We start from the raw sequence: 16,598 nt of genomic DNA, 5'->3' as shown, positions 1-16,598 counted from the left end.
GACAGGACTGTTGTCTGCACAGAACCTCTGAAGCTCTGTTCAGATTGGCATTTGTTATGCTGTTCTGAATAATAGTAATTCTATATAGCCACACTTTTGGTTTCATGGAGGAAAACTTTATTAATAATAAGGGAAGAAAATATAAGGAATTAAACAATTATGATAAACATAAAGAGGGAGAGAAGTACAGAGAAGAGCAAAGAAGGCTCATACATCAAATTGGGTACTCACAACATCCAACTTTCTGTCTGGGGAAGCCCCTCAAAGAACAGCCAAGGTGGAGTCTTGATTGAGGGTGCTGGGTGGAACATCCTCCCCTCAGGTGAGACTTCCAACTAACTATTCCTGCCAAGGCAATATGTACACTACCCATGTGTTATTTATGGTTAGTCATTAAGTTTGCCTTAGTGCATACCCAAGCAAGCTGGGGCTAGGACACTTTTCTCTGTTTCTCTTATCATATCTCACAATCTTTGGAGTCTATACATCTGCATATTTCTCTTCCCTCCCTGATCCATTCCAGGGGGTCAGCCTGGTCTGGCTCAAGGACGTGATGCATGTTAATCCCTCTTGGCATCAGGAACAGAAGGGCCAGTTCTGATCCTAAGGCAAGATATGGAGTACAAACCAACTAAGCCCTCCATGATTGTGTGTGTGTGGCTCTGGGCAGAAATGCATGACAAATCACACAAACAACTTCTAAACGAACACATGCCTGCTTGTGTGGCCTCAGTGGACTAGCAGGACTAGACATTGGCTCCCAGATAACCTGCAGCCACTCCCAGGGTACATGTTCTTTTGCCTGTTCTTTCTGGTTGCCTCTTGAGAGGGAAAGCCCAGTAGCAATTAGGTTTTGGAAACATTGCAGAAAGGTATATCTGTGTGTATGTTTAACCAGCATTTTCCATGCCTATCGTGTCACAGGGTTTTATGTTGAGCTAGGATTATCAACACATCAAGGAACTCAGGATCTTTGGAACACACTTAACATTCCATCCATTTTCCATGTCATGTGAGACTCAGTAGAGAAATGGCTGAAAGTGCTGCTAGTGAGAAGGGAGCCGGTGGTGGCATGTAGGGTGAGAGGTTGTGGCTTTGGTGCCAAGTGCCTAAGGATCATTCAAGCCCAATGTAGTCAGTCTGAGGATAGGGTTAGGCTGAAGGCAGAGAACACTGATTCAAAGTGAGGATAATGTTTCGATTCCAAAGCACTGGTTCTAATGAAAACCTGGGTCATTTGATAGTGTTCACTTTCTGTGTGTGTGTGTCTCTCTCTATTCTTTGCTCCCTCTCTCTTATCTTTTTCTTCTCATTCTTCTTCCTCTTTTCTTCCTTCTTGCACTAGTGTAAGGCTACATTGTCATAATAGCAGAATATGTAGTATTTTTTTATGTAACAAAATAACTGGCATAACTGAATATAATTGATTTAAGCCCTTAACTATATCATAAGGAATGCAATTAAAGTAGAACTTTATCATCACCCATGCAATCTACTTCATAAGACATTGAAAGTGGTTACCCACATTAACAGAGGTTCTGTGATTGGCATGACACCTGTCAAGGTGGTTGGAACCTACATTGCCCAGAATAGTTTATAAACATTTTGAAACAACTTTGCCTGTATTATTTGTAAAAATAATAGTTAAAAAGGCATTGCATCACGTAAAAGTGATCTCTGTGAGCATTGTTGAGAAAACTTGCATTTCAATGTGGATTTTGAGCTTAATTTTAGATTTCTGTAGTATATCACACATAACAGACAAAATATAGAGATATATTCTTGCTTGTGAGAGCTGTTTCTAAGTGATTTGCAATCTCTGAGCAGAATGCATTTAGGTGCAGACTTCATGAAATTATGTACAGTGCTTTAATTTATTATCTTTCATGAAGATTTCAGTGATTTTAAAGTCAAGTGCATTAAAAACCATTTTTGACCAATTAGAAAAATGGTCTATGTATTGCTTTTCCTAAAACTAGAAAAAACAAGACAAATGAAACCTACCTTGGAATGGTAGTGAGAAGGAAAAGAACTTTGCATCTTGGCAACGTGCCTCATTATATTAAACAAGAGTCAGGGAAATTAACATACACCCAAATAGGCTGCTTAGAACTTACTTAAGGCTCCATGCTGTTTTGAAGTTTGTTGATCTGCAACATTTTCCTTTAATTCGTTCTTGCTGTTCTTTACTCTTTCTCATACACACACATACAAAGCAAAAAAAAAATGTGCATTTTTTGGGCAAGTAGTTGGTTTGTTTTAAATGAAAAATGATGAGATAACCCAGACCCCTCCTGAGCATGACCCAATTGCCTTGCCCTGACTGCTGGCACATCCTCTCCTTTCCTTCTGCCTCTGACACTGCAAAAGGGGTTGCCTTTTGGCCCTGGACGCCTATTCAGGCCTGAATCTTCCTCTTTCTCTGGGTGTCTTGTGTCCTGACTGTGTCATACCTTCAGGCCTCTCTGTCCCAGGACCTCCATCACTCTGTTTACTAAATACTCATTTCTTGTTTACAGGGACTGGGCACACCAGTCTCTGTATTTACTGAGTCCTCAATGCCAGGAGCAGTGACCAGTGAATGCACTGTTGTTGCTGTGCTATTTTTCAATTAAAATGAGCATTGTGTGAATGCTCCTTATATTTTGATGGCATTAATTTCAATGTTCCAGATTTAGGAAGATATTGCCATGGAATTCTGGAATGAGAAGGGTCTTTGGGGTCATCAGATTTGACCCCATATATTCTTATTCTTTCTTTCTTTTTTTTTTTTTTACTGTAAGTGCTATGCTAAATAGGATCCTAAGTTCTATCCTCGATTTAAATTTTGAAATGACTTGGAGGAGAGAAGCAATGACTTTTTTAAATTAAAGTTTTAATTTTGACATAACTACATATTCACATATAGTTGAAACAAAGAAATACAGTGATTTCCTGCACTCTTTATCCACTTTCTCCCAAGGGTAATGTGTTGCAAATTGTGGGGGTGGGAAAAATTTCCCTTCTTCCCTCCTATGTGCTTTGTCTGGTCTGGAACCCTAAAGTTTCCCAGAGCCAATTCCAAAATGGTGGTATCCCCCTAGCATCAGGCAATTCTCAGATACCAGCAGGGTGTCTGAGAACTTAACTCAATTTATGACAGTATCTACTCAGTGCTAGCACATCAGATTCCACAGGTTAAGTGTTCCATGCCCAACCCCAACTTCAGAAACCAGTCATAAGCCCCTGGCTTCTGACCAACTAGCAACAAATTAGAGATTCCAAAAACCTCCTCCTTAGGTTTGATTACTTGCTAGAATGGCTCACAGAATTCAGGGAAACACTTACTTATTTTTATTAGCTTATTAAAGAATGTGAAGAGATACATTGGGCAAGGTACCCAACAAAAGAGTTTCTGTTCTTATGGAGCATGGGACCGAGCTTGGTGGCATGTGGAAGTGTTTTGGTTCCCCAAGCATGGAAGATCTCTGAAAACAAGGACCAAAAAGCTATCATTTTGTGTTTTTATCGAGGCTTCATTACATAGTCATGATTAAATAAGTCATTGGCCATTGGCCGATTCAGCCCCTCTCTAGAGGTTGGGGAGTGGGGCTAACAGTTTTAATTCTCTAATCACATGGCTGGTCCTCCTGGCAACCAGCCACTGCCCTTGGGTGGGGTCCAAAAGTCAACTTCATTAATGACACGACACCCATTTCATTCCTCCCTCCCTTCCTTCCTTCCTTCCTTCCTTCCTTTTTCCTTCCTTTCCATTTAAATTTTTTGTTTAAATTCCAGTTAGTTAACATACAGAGTAATATTAATTTCAGGTGTACAATATAGTGATTCAACACTTCCATACAACACCTGGTGCTCATCACAACAAATGCACTCCCTTTTTAAGTTTTTATTTAAATTCTGGTTACTTAACATACAGTGTAATATTAGTTTCAGGTGTACAATTTAGTGATTCAGCTCATCCATGCAACACCTGGTGCTCATAAACATAAGTGCACTCCTTAATCCAGTTTGACTTTCATAGGTCTGAAATTTTTTTTTTTTAATTTTTAACGTTTGTTTATTTTTGAGACAGAGAGAGACAGAGCATGAACAGGGGAGGGGCAGAGAGAGAGGGAGACACAGAATCTGAAACAGGCTCCAGGCTCTGAGCTGTCAGCACAGAGCCCGACGTGGGGCTCGAACTCCCGGACCACGAGATCATGACCTGAGCCGAAGTCGGACACGTAACCGACCAAGCCACCCAGGCGCCCCGGTCTGAAATGTTTTTAAGAACTGTAGATGAAGACTAGATATAGCTTGGAAATAAATGTTGGTCATCTGAGTGACAAAAAATATTTTTTTAATCAGTCATTAGATCACTATGTCATTGTATCAGTTGGTTTGATAATTAAGTTGACAGAAGATAGATTAATAGGAGAAAACAAACTAATTTTGTACATGTAGGAGCCCCATAAAAACATGAGACTCAAAGATATGGCCAAAGAAGGCAGCTTTTATATCTTTTAGACAAGAAAATAATAATTTTGTGAAGAATTGACAAGACAAAGGGATTGTCTACTACTTGGGTAGTAAATTAGTGAAGTAACAAGTCTTGTTTATATAGCCTTTTCAGCCCTAAATTCCTGATGAGGATAGCTTCTATCCTAGTACAGGAAAAGTACCTTTCATATATGAGATTTATTTTTTCTTTTAAGGGGATCAACAAAAGGTTCAGAGTATCTTTCTTGCAACAGCTGTTTATTAAGTAACTTTGATTCAAAATAATCAATATGCCAAAATGGCATATTTTGGGTCTGACATATTCGGCTCCTCTTTACAAAACTGTAGTAGAATATCACAACCAGGACATTAACATTGTCACATTGAGGATACAGAACATTTCCATCCCCACAAGGATGCCTTATGTTTTCCTTTTGTACCCACACCCAATTCCTTCCATTTCTTATAACCCCCTTCTTACTGACAATTACTAATCTTCCCACCATTTCTATAATATTATCATTTCAAGAATGTCCAAATTGAGTCATACATTGAGTGACATTTTAGAATGGGTACTCAGTGTAATTCTGTTGGAGGTTCATCCAGGTTGTTGCATGTATCAGTGGTTTATACCTTTTCATTGCTGAGTAGGATTCCATAATGTAGATGTTCCATGGTTTGTTTAACCACTCAACTCTTTAAGGACATCTGGGTTATTTCCAGTTTGGGGCAGTTACAAATAAAGCTGTGATGATTATTCATGTACTGATTTTGTGTGAACACAGGTTTTCATTTCTCTGGAATAAAATGCCCAGGATGGAATTGGTGGGTAGTAGGGTAGTTGCAACGTTTAGTTTTTTGGACCATTTTACATTCCCACCAGCAATGTGTGAATGAGCCAGTCTCTGCATCTTCACCGGTATTTGGTGTTGTTTCTACTTTTATTTTAGCCATTCTCCTAGGTGTGCTGGGAAGTCTCATTGTTTCTAGCCCTAAAGCCCCTTCAGGACTCTGTGGGAGAAATATCTGCCTGCCCTTTTTTCTCCCTCCAACTTGTTCTGAGGTACAGACCCATGGCTGTGTTTCGTTCCCCCACAGGTGGATTATGAACTCTGTGAGGGGCACTGCTGGATTTAGTTTCCTGGCCATTCCCTGAGCACAGTTGTCTGTCACTGCCTTGACATTGTGCCTTGACTGTTACATGAATAGGAAACGCTTGCTCACATTTTGGAGGCACTGGCCTCCTCAAGGGGTCATGTGAGGAGGTGGGGTGGTTTTTGCTTCAAGAGTCCCTGGCTGGTGGGCAGAGGGGCTCTCTGCCATGTCCTGGGCCCTGAGTATCCATCTGTGCTGAGGGAAGAAGGGCCTGCCATGTCCTATGACTGGGTCCAAAGCCTGAGGCTCCAGGTGATCTATCCTTCAAAATCAAGGTGAAGATATTCATACCCACTGTGCTTTGCTGGGCATACCAGGTGCACTGGAGCCCACATTGCAAAGTGGTGTCAAGTAGCACTGGCCTGCCCTTTGAAATATTTCTGTCATGCAGGCTCTTGCACTCTGGGCCTAGGATGGGAGGGGCAGCCCTGATGATCTCTGAAATGTCTTCTGGGCTATTCTTCTACTGTGTTGGACAGTAGGTTTTGGCTTTTGTTTAGATGGCTGACTAATCTCCCCACTGTCTTGATGAATAACTCCTAGCTTCCCATTGTGATGTCAGATCCAAACTGATGTCTTTATGAAATTTGGCCATATGCTTTGTGTATTCTCTTGAAGCTTTCTCATTTCTTTTAGTTTGGATAGGCTGAGATTCCAAATTTTAAAGTTTGGCTTCCTTTTTAATTAACTGTTCCATCTTTAAGTCACTTCTCACTTCTCTCATTTTACTCAAAGCTGCTCCTGCAACCCTTTGCTTAGAAGACTCATCAACCAGTTAGCCGATTTCATCCCTTACAGGTTCTACCTCTCACAACTAGGATACAAACACAATTCAACTAAGTCCTTGGCCAGTTTATAACAAGAATTTCCTTTTCTTCATTTTCCAATAACATGTTCCTCATTCTGTCTGAGACTTCCTCAGAATGGCCTTTACCATCAATAGTTCCACCAACATTTTATTCTCAACCACTTAGGTATTCTCTCTGAAGACTGAGACTTCTCCTCAGATGACTCTCCTACTTCTGAGCCCTTGCCAGAATTGTTTTTAATGGTCTATTCACAGCAATTAAGGCTTTTCCTAGTGTGCCTCTCCAGAGTCTTCCGCTCTCCACCCATTACCTAGTTCCAAAGCTGCTTCCATATTTTTAGGTATTATAGCAGCACCCTCACTTCTCAGTTTCTTAGGGCTGCTATAACAAAATGCAACAAACTGGGTGGCTTATAAACGACAGGCATTTATTTCACAGATTTGGAGGCTGGAAGTGCAAGTGCCAGCCTGATCAGATGAGGGCCCTCTTTTAGGTTTCAGACTTCTCATTGTATCATCATGTGATGGAAGGGTCAAGAGATCTCTCTGTATCCTCTTTTATAAGGGCACTAATCCCATTCTGAGGATTCCACCCTCATGACCTCATGACCTCCCAAAAGCCCACCCTCTAATACTATCACTTCAGGTATATGAATTTTGGGAGGACACAAGCATTCAGACCACAGCAGCAACCATTAGCATGGTACAATTTTATTTTTTAATTTAATTTTTTATTTTTAAAATTTACATCCAAATTAGTTAGCATATAGTGCAACAGTGATTTCAGGAGTAGATTCCTTAGTGCCCCTTACCCATTTAGCCCATCCCCTTTCCCACAACCCCTCCAGTAACCCTGTTTTTTGTCCATATTTATGAGTCTCTTCTGTTTTGTCCCACTCCCTGTTTTTATATTATTTTTATTTCCCTTCCCTTATTTTCATCTCATTTGTCTCTTAAAGTTCTCATATGAGTGAAGTCATATGATTTTTGTCTTTCTCTGACTCACTAATTTCACTTAGCATAATAGCCTCCAGTTCCATCCATGTAGTTGCAAATGGCAAGATTTCATTCTGATTGCCGAGTAATACTCCGTTGTATACATATACCACATTTTCTTTATCTATTCATCCATCGATGGACATTTGGGCTCTTTCCATACTTTGGCTATTGTTGATAGTGCTGCTATAAACATGGGGGTGCAGTGTCCCTTCAAAACAGCATACCTGTATCCCTTGGACAAATGCCTAGTAGTGCAATTGCTGGGTCGTAGGGTAGCTCTATTGTTAATTTTTTGAGGAACCTCCATACTGTTTCCAGAGTGGCTGCACCAGCGTGCATTCCCACCAGCAATGCAAAAGAGATCCTCTTTCTCTGCATCCTTGCCAACATCTGTTGTTGCCCGAGTTGTTAATGTTAGCCATTCTGACAGGTGTCAGGTGGTATCGCATTGTGGTTTTGATTTGTATTTCCCTGATGAGGAGTGATGTTGAGCATTTTTTCATGTGTCGATTGGCCATCTGGATGTCTTCTTTGGAGAAGTGTCTATTCATGTCTTTTTCCCATTTCTTCACAGGGTTCTTTTTTTTTTTGGGTGTTGAATTTGATAAGTTCTTTATAGATTTTGGATACTAACCCTTTATGTGATATGTCGTTTACAAATATCTTTTCCCATTCCCTTGGTTGCTTTTTCATTTTGCTGATTGTTTCCTTTGCTGTGCAGAAGCTTTTTATTTTGATGAGGTCCCAGTAGTTCATTTTTGCTTTTGTTTCCCTTGCCTCCAGAGACGTGTTGAGTAAGAAGTTGTTGCGGCCAAGATCAAAGAGGTTTTTGCCTGCTTTCTCCTCAAGGATTTTGATGGCTTCCTGTCTTACACTGAGATCTTTCATCCATTTTCCATGGTATAAGAAAGTGGTCCAGGTTCATTCTTCTGTATGTCACTGTCCAGTTTTCCCAGCACCACTTGCTGAAGAGACGGTCTTTATTCCATTGGGTGTTCTTTCCTGCTTTGTCAAAGATCAGTTGGCCATACATTTGTGGGTCCCTTTATGGGTTCTCTATTCTGTTCCATTGATCTGAGTGTCTGTTCTTGTGCCAGTACCATACTGTCTTGACGATTACAGCTTTGTAGTATAGCTTGAATACTGGGATTGTGATGCCTCCTGCTTTGGTTTTCTTTTTCAAGATTGCTTTGGCTATTTGGGGTCTTTTCTGCTTCCATACAAATTTTAGGATTATTTGTTCTAGTCTGTGAAGAATGCTGGTGTTATTTTGATAGGGATTGCATTGAATATGTAGATTGCTTTGGGTAGTATCAACATTTTAGCAATATTTTTTCTTCGTATCCAGGAGAAGTGAAAAATCGATATGCTGAAAACCTAGAAAGCTTATGAAAGAAATTGAAGAAGACACAAAAAAATAGAAAAAGCATGATACAATTTTAGAATATTCATTTATCCCATAAAGATCCCTAGGGCCCATTTGGAGTCAGTCCTTATTTTTACCTCCAGCCACAGGCAACCCTGATCTTTCTGTATCTCTAAATCAACCTTTTCTGGACAGTTCATATAAATGGAATGACACAATGTAGTCTTTTATGTTTCACTTTTTCACTTTCCATAATGCATTTTGGGTTCATTCATAATATAGCATGTATCATTAGCTCCATGTTGTAGCATATACTACATTTTGTTTATCCACTCATCATGGATAGACATTTGGAATGTTTCCAGTTTTTTGCCTATTTTGAGTAATGTTGCTATAACATTTATGCTTTATGTGAAGTGTTAAAAAGATAAACTGAGGTATAGTACATTTTTAAGAGTTTATTTGACCAAAAATCAGTTAGAATTGGGCAGTGCCAAACTGGAAGTGGTTTGAAGTACTCTATCAACAGGAGCTATGGGAAAGACTTTTACAGAGAAAATGGGGAAAGCAAAGTAAAAAAATGATTTGATTGGCTATAGCTGAAGCATCTGCCTTATTTGGGAAGCCTAGTTAGCTGTTTATGATCAGTTGTTCTTAGATTTTGATTTCTTTTTTTTTCAATGTTTAGTTATTTAGAGAGAGAGAGAGAGAGAGAGAGAGAGAGAGAGAGAGAGAGAGAAAGAGAGAGAGAGAGGCATGGGGTGGGGCAGAGAAAGAGGAGAGAGAGAATTCCAAGCAGGCTCTGCGCTGATATGGCAGAGTCCAGCAACGCAGGGCTCAATCTCATAAACTGTGAGATCATATTCTGAGCAGAAATCAAGAGTCAGATGCTAATCAACTGAGCCACCAGATGCCCTATAGATTTTGATCTTTTAGTCTTGAGGCATTTATTATAGGCTTAGATTTTGGTTTGCTTATGTAGGCTGCTAAGGCATTAGAACCACTTCTGTATTTAATGGTCTCATTTAGTTAATTTAATAGGACATATATTTTCATTTCTCTTAGGTAGATTCCTAAGAGAGGAATTTCTGGTCATATGGTAATTTATTATTTAACTTTTTAAGAAACTTCCAAACTTTTTCATGAGGGCTGCACCATTTTATATTCCCACCAGCAATATTTTATTTTATATTTTTTAATGCTTGTTTATTTTTGAGAGAGAGGGAGACAGAACATGAGTGGGGGAGGGGCAGAGAGAGAGGAAGACAGAATCTAAAGCAGGCTCCAGGATCTGAGCTATCAGTACAGAGCTGGACGTGGGGCTCGAACCCACAGACTGCAAGATCATGACCCGAGCTGAAGTTGGATGCTTAACTGACTATGCCACCCAGGCACCCCTCCCACCATCAATGTTTGAGGGTTCCAATTTCTCTGCATCTTTGCCTTTCTACGAAGATATTTTGTCTCAGAAATTCCATGTCCATTTGAATTATAATTAAATAGAAAACATACTTTCATGATTCAGTGGTAACACTGAACTCTCAATTAGACTAAGCATTTGGCTATGTACCTTTGGTTTAATAACAGTGTCATTAATTGGGAAGAATTGATATATGTTGTGGAACTAATGGTCTACTTTCCTCAGGGTTATATGGTAAATAATTAATGACAATTTACTGCAGGTTTCCTTATAGAACATACGTTAGCCTTCTGCTTCTATTCCTGGGTCATCTAATTATTCAGGAAATGAAATTAGCTTTCATTAGAAGGCAGACTGGTGGTGTTTGTGTGTGTATTTGGGGTTTCCAGATTCTGAAATAAAAGGACCCCTGATTTATATGTATTTTAATAGATATGGTATAAAATGGCATATAGAAATAACATTGATGGATGCTAATAGCAATATAGGCTTTTTGTACGTTTTAAAACCCTGTGGACTGGAATGCAATAATTTCCTATGTTCCTTTCCAGATTGTTCACAGAACACTGGCAGCCATGTTGGGTTCCCTTGCAGCATTAGCAGCACTGGCTGTGATTGGAGACGTAAGTTGTAACATTTTGAGTCAATGGCTTACCACTCTATAGAATATAAGATTCAAAGATAGTCCAACAATTAGGCATTAGCTAGTGATTTTCATTCTTTTATATGCTATTTCCACATTTCTCCCTCAGGAACCATGTTGGAGGCATGAACCAACAAACCTTATCAACATTGATGATGTTTTTCATTTGACTTTCACACACATTTCTTATTTTGCATTTTAGCTGAGGAAAGGCTCATCGCTACGCAGTTGCTCAGGGCTGTGTAGCTGAGTGGTTAGATTTGGCTCTGGGTGCTGTCAGCCCTTGGGAACTAGAGGGGACCATCCTGCCTGGAGCAGAGAGGTGAGAAATGGTGAGGTTGGAGTTCTGTCTTGTAGACATCAGGAGGTCCCTGGAGATGCATGTTTGGGGGTGATGGTACCACATCAGGGTCTGCATGTGGCCTGTATGGCAGGAACATAGGAGTGAATGTAGAGAAGCAAAAGCAAGAGAGCCCAAGTGTCCACTGGAGATAGAGGCCTGCCATTGTTGAAGGAACAGTGCTGGAACTGAAGAAGGTGGTAGCACACAGAGCTGGATTTGAAAACAACTCCATATTTTTGTATCCTTTGGGTAAATACCTAGTAGTGCAATTGCTGGGTTATAGGGTAGTTAGTTCTATTTTTAACTTTTTGAGGAACCTCCATACTGTTTTCCAGAGTGGCTGCACCTGTTTGCATTCCCAGCAACAGCAAAATAAATGTCAGATAAAGACAAATGCCATATGATTTCATTCATATGTGGAATTTAAGAAACAAAACAGATGAACATATGGGGGAAGTGGAAAAAAAGAGGGGGGGGGACAAACCATAAGAGACTCTTAACAATAGAGAATAAACTGAGAGTTGATGGAACCAGGTGGGTGGGGGATAGTTGAGTGATGGGCATTAAGGAGGGCACCTTTTGGGATGGGCACTGAGGGTTGTATGTAAGTGATGAATCACTGAGTTCTGCTCCTGAAACCAATGTTACACTGTATGTTAACTAACTCGAATTTAAATAGAAATTTGAAAAGAAAAAAATAAAAATAAATCTATAGAATTTAAAGGATTTTTTCTTCAAAGTACTACTAAAGGCCATTTAGTTAGCCAAAGAATAATAACTGGTTTAAAAAACTATGTGGGGCTATGTTGTTATTCATTCATTCATTCATTCATTCATTCATTTTGGCTAGAGTTGGTATAAAAAAATACTAACCCTAAGGGTAAAATGTCCCAGAATGCTAAAACTTATACATAAACCACTGTTATTTTTATTAACTGTTAAGGAGTAATGTAGTAGTAGCTATTTTGTTTTAGAAAACACTAATGCGGCACACATCTTGTGCTGCGGGTAGCTCCTTGGGCCACCATGCAGTCCTTTCCCAACAATGAGACTCTCAAAGTGCCCTCACTTCATACTCTGTGCTCCCAATTCCCCATGACCCCAGCCTTCCCTACTCTGCAGGGTTGTTAGAAGATGAAGTGAGAGTGGATTAACAACTGGTGAGTAGGACAAGTGTATCTTTCAATTATTGCCATCCTGGCCTCATGCTCCAATACCAAGGAAGGCATGTGGGAACTTCACTGATCTCAAGGGCCAGTCCTGCATTTCAGGCTGCAGTTCTGGAGTTGGAGTTGCCAGGGACAGGGTTTAGGAAATTTGCTTTTCTTGTTACTAAGTGTATAAGCTTGACATTATGATGTCTTGGGTCATTGATGTTTCATTGATGTTTTTCATTGATGTTATACTCTAATTTTAAAAACAAGTGGATAGTATGATTTTTGACTCTGGTCAAATGAGTGGGCTTGCTATAAAGAGTGGCACGTTTTTTACAGCTATCACCAGAAGGATGATGCCTCAAATTAATTGGGAAATTTGTACTTTGATTGCAGAGACCCAGCCTGACCCATGTGGTGGAGTGGATTGATTTTGAGACCTTGGCCCTGCTATTTGGCATGGTAATTATAATCCTCTTAGTGGGACAGGGCTCCAAGCCTGCTGTAATCTGGGGCCTTCTCTTTTGCTGCCACTGCTGATAATACTTCATTATATTAAAGACATTGTACTGCTTGACAATTAGGGCTTGATTAAGAAGTGTTAGCGCAGGCCTAGCCAATTTCTCCTGTGGAGGAATGAAATGATTGGTGCTCTGGTTAGTTAGCTGGAGAATTACAGTCTTAGTCCTGTCTGATAGTTAAATAATATTGTCATTTAGATAACTTAGTAACATTTTTGAGTTGCTTCCCTTAAAATATACAATGGATTATCCCGAATAAGTGAACCATGTAAGTTTTGGTGATTGGAAAAACACCTGTAATTAAATACATGGAAAATGAAAGAAATTGAACCTAAGTAATAGTTTGTGTGTCATAAACCAATTTAACTAGAATAAGTGAAATTTGATAAGATCCTGAATAGCAGTAGGAATGCCTCACATGTTCTTGAACAGACCCTACAATGGCTAAGTGGTCTGAAGGAGGGTTTTCCCTTTCTGGACAAAAGATCCACTCTGTGTAAAGCAGATTATTATGTATCTTCATTTTCCTGGCTAATATTTTATCCCCCCTGGTAGTCATAAGAGAGGGCCATACTACTCTAGGCTTCAATGTGACCCAAACTAGCTGCTTCCTCTCTGAGTGGAGTGTAAGGAGACAGGTCAGTGCTCTGAACTTAGCCTTTATAGAGAAGTTCATATTCTTGTTGGTCTTGAAAAGTATGTAGTAGAGTCTGGGCATCTGGAAGGAAGAAGGAAGACATACCAGATGTCTCATAAAAGAGGTTAAAAAAAACTTAAATGAATGATATATTAGTTTGCTGGCGCTGCCATAATAAAGTACTACAGACTGGTGGCTTCAACAACAGAAATTTATTTCCTCATACTTCTGCAGGCCAGATTTCTGAGACCAAGTCAGCAGTGCTGGTTCCTTTTGAGGCCTCTCTGTTTGACTTGTGGATGATCATCTTCTCCCTGTATCTTCACATGATCTTCCCTCTGTGTGTGTCTGTGTGCTTATCTCCTCTTCTTATAAGGATACCAGTCATATTAGATTAGGGCCTCACTTTAACTTATCCTGAGGTACTGGGGTTAGGATTTCAACATAGGAATTTGTGGAGGAAAGTGGCACAATTGAGCCCATAACACATGGTTTAATTTTTTTTTCTCAGTTGAAACCATTCAGCAAGCTCCTATGATTCTGGAACTTTGAAGGTGCAAAGATAGTTTATGTATCCAGGCTCCTGCCTTTTCCTCTTTATTTCATGGCAGTTAGCCACCCCATGGGGCCACTTAACCCTGGTCCCTGAATTTAAGTCTCTTTTGGGTAGTTTTGGCAGCAAATGTATGGACCAGCTTCCCCACAATGATGGAAGACCACATAGGACCTACCCATTCAGTTCATGTGAAGCTTCTATTGGTGAGTGAAACACCACATTCTACAGACAGTAACAGGTGGCCATTTGGATTAGGATGAACATCGATGGTCATTATAGACAAGGTAGATATTTGTATTGAGTCTAAACTGACTTTTGGAAATTTTTGTTTTGTACTAAATATTTGAAGGATGATATTGGGCCTACTGTTTTCTAAGTACTTTAATTTACATAATTTTATTGAATTTTCACCACAGCCTTAACAAGGAATAAAACATTCAGAGGTGAGGTGAGGAAACTGAAGTACAGAGGATTGAATAATTTTTTTGCATAAGGTTAAACTACTTCTAAATGGAAGGATTAGTACTTGAACCTGTAGCTTTTCTCTCTAAATTCAACAAATGGTATATTGCCATCATAGGAGGTGGAATAAAGAATCTTCCAGAATCTTCTCTGGGTTCTGTGAACCCAGAGAATAATCATTTCAATGTAACTGATCTTATTTGTGTCTCTTGGTCAAATTGGTGACGGATATCTGTCCCATTATTTTAGGAAACAAAATTTAACTCAGTTTAAAAATCTTAAAATATTTAATTGTTGCTTGTGTGGACATTTAGGTGCAGAAGGCCACATTCCGGCTCATTTCCCTTCCTGCTTCTAGCTTTGTGTCTGTGAGCAAGTCATCTCCCATCTCTGCCCTGTGGTTTCCTCATCTATAAAACAGAGAGTAATGGTAATACCTGATGATTTTTGTGAAGATTAGGTGGAATGATAATTTACCTGGACAAAAATAGAGGTGCAAGCCTTATAGCAAGAGGCTCTATTCAGGAAGTTACTAAGTGGACTGCACTCAGCAAAAGAGCAAGAAGCTTGATGAAGTGGTAGCTTTCATGCAGATGCCTTGTAACTGATCACTCTGATGTCCTTTCGGGATGGTACACTTCTAAAAGATTCCTCTTGTCTCCTTTTTCTGTTTGCCCCACAGATGATCTTAGTAGCCATATTTTCAGAAACTGGATTTTTTGATTATTGTGCTGTAAAGGTAGGTTTGATGTGGGATTTAATATTTATGTATTAATATTTATGTATTAATTCACTGTTATTTACCATTACATATTCAGTCAATAAAGCTACCACTTAAAGCAAGTATTTTAAAATTCCATCTTCCTTTACAAAATTATGGGTGTAAGGCTGGGTACAATTGCTGTCCTAAGTTAGGTGGCTCTGAGAAACACTTTGATCTTCTCAATAAACTGAAGGAGATCAAGGAAAAGAGTATTTGGGTTGAATGTTTGTGTAGCATTAGTTAAATTGGCAAGTTGAGAGCTTCATATCAAAAATTGTTTTGCATTTTAGAGCATCTAAATATTTCAAGTCATCAGCTTCTGATTACTTTACTTTGTGTTGAAATAATTTCAGTGATGACTTTCTAATTATTGAACATATAAACATTCACTTTTATAACTGGAATGAATCCTGGGAAATCCGCCAGCAAGTTCTGACGGCCAGACTCTGCACTGGTGCTATGACTCAGGGTTGGTGAGAGGAGATCTTACCATGTTTTGCTAATGCAAAGGCTAATGTTGTGCTTGATATTCTTTTTTGAACTGGAAAGTTCTTCTAAAAGACTATTTACTCATCAAAGCCCTTTGCTTTGTCATTCTCTGAATGACAGAATTTTTGCCGTCTTTGTGTATCATCTTGCATCTTCAAATATCTGGTCTCTTCCTCTCAATGTCTTGGTACTGAAAATCCTTAAGATATAAGTCCCTTAGATAACCAACAATCAGCAGGCTTGAGGGTCATAGCCCAGGCTGTCTAACCAAAAGGAGATTGTAAGATACTGGATAATGTTAAAGGGATAGAGGGCAATCACCTTGTGACCAGTGAACCATCAAAGGGCACTGTGAAGAAGGAGAATCAGAGGGAAGGAGGGTAAATCATGGTGGATTCAGAATGTCCAGGTACAGGCCATCACTTCCTCATCTTAGCAAATTTAGGAACTCATTGGTCTAAGTTTTAATCCACCATGTTGTGGCTATTTGGATCACTGGCTCTTATAATCTGTAATGAAAAGTCACATCTATTCTTCAACCCCACTGATCCTGGCTTGTTCCTTTCTCTGTGTGTACATCTCAGACGTACCAGCTCTCTAGGGGAAGAGTGTGGGCCATGATCATCATGTTGTGTCTCATTGCCGCTGTCCTGTCTGCCTTCCTAGACAATGTCACCACATTGCTGCTTTTTACTCCTGTGACGATAAGGTATGTAGAGTGGCCCTGTATGGTGGTGTGTTCTGGTTGCTCAATCTAGTCCCCATGTTCCCTTTGCTGGTGTGCCCTGGTCCAGCCCGTGCAT

General features: G+C 39.7%; 1 protein-coding gene across 1 annotated transcript in view; it reads left to right on the top strand.

Moving 5' to 3' along the window:
* The window catches only part of OCA2 (OCA2 melanosomal transmembrane protein), a 496,949-nt gene that overhangs the window by 150,268 nt on the left and 330,083 nt on the right, over positions 1-16,598 (top strand). Inside the window, exons 10-13 of the mRNA XM_078447715.1 lie at positions 10,779-10,850; positions 12,764-12,829; positions 15,226-15,282; positions 16,380-16,504. Coding sequence (XP_078303841.1) covers positions 10,779-10,850; positions 12,764-12,829; positions 15,226-15,282; positions 16,380-16,504 — 320 coding nt within the window. The remainder of the gene's footprint in view (positions 1-10,778; positions 10,851-12,763; positions 12,830-15,225; positions 15,283-16,379; positions 16,505-16,598) is intronic.

The sequence above is a fragment of the Panthera onca genome, chromosome B3, assembly GCF_046562875.1.
Source record: "Panthera onca isolate mPanOnc1 chromosome B3, mPanOnc1 haplotype 2, whole genome shotgun sequence".
Classification (NCBI taxonomy): domain Eukaryota; kingdom Metazoa; phylum Chordata; class Mammalia; order Carnivora; family Felidae; genus Panthera; species Panthera onca.
The sequence above is the reverse complement of the archived record's forward strand: the minus strand, read 5'-3'. Positions and strand labels throughout refer to the sequence as shown.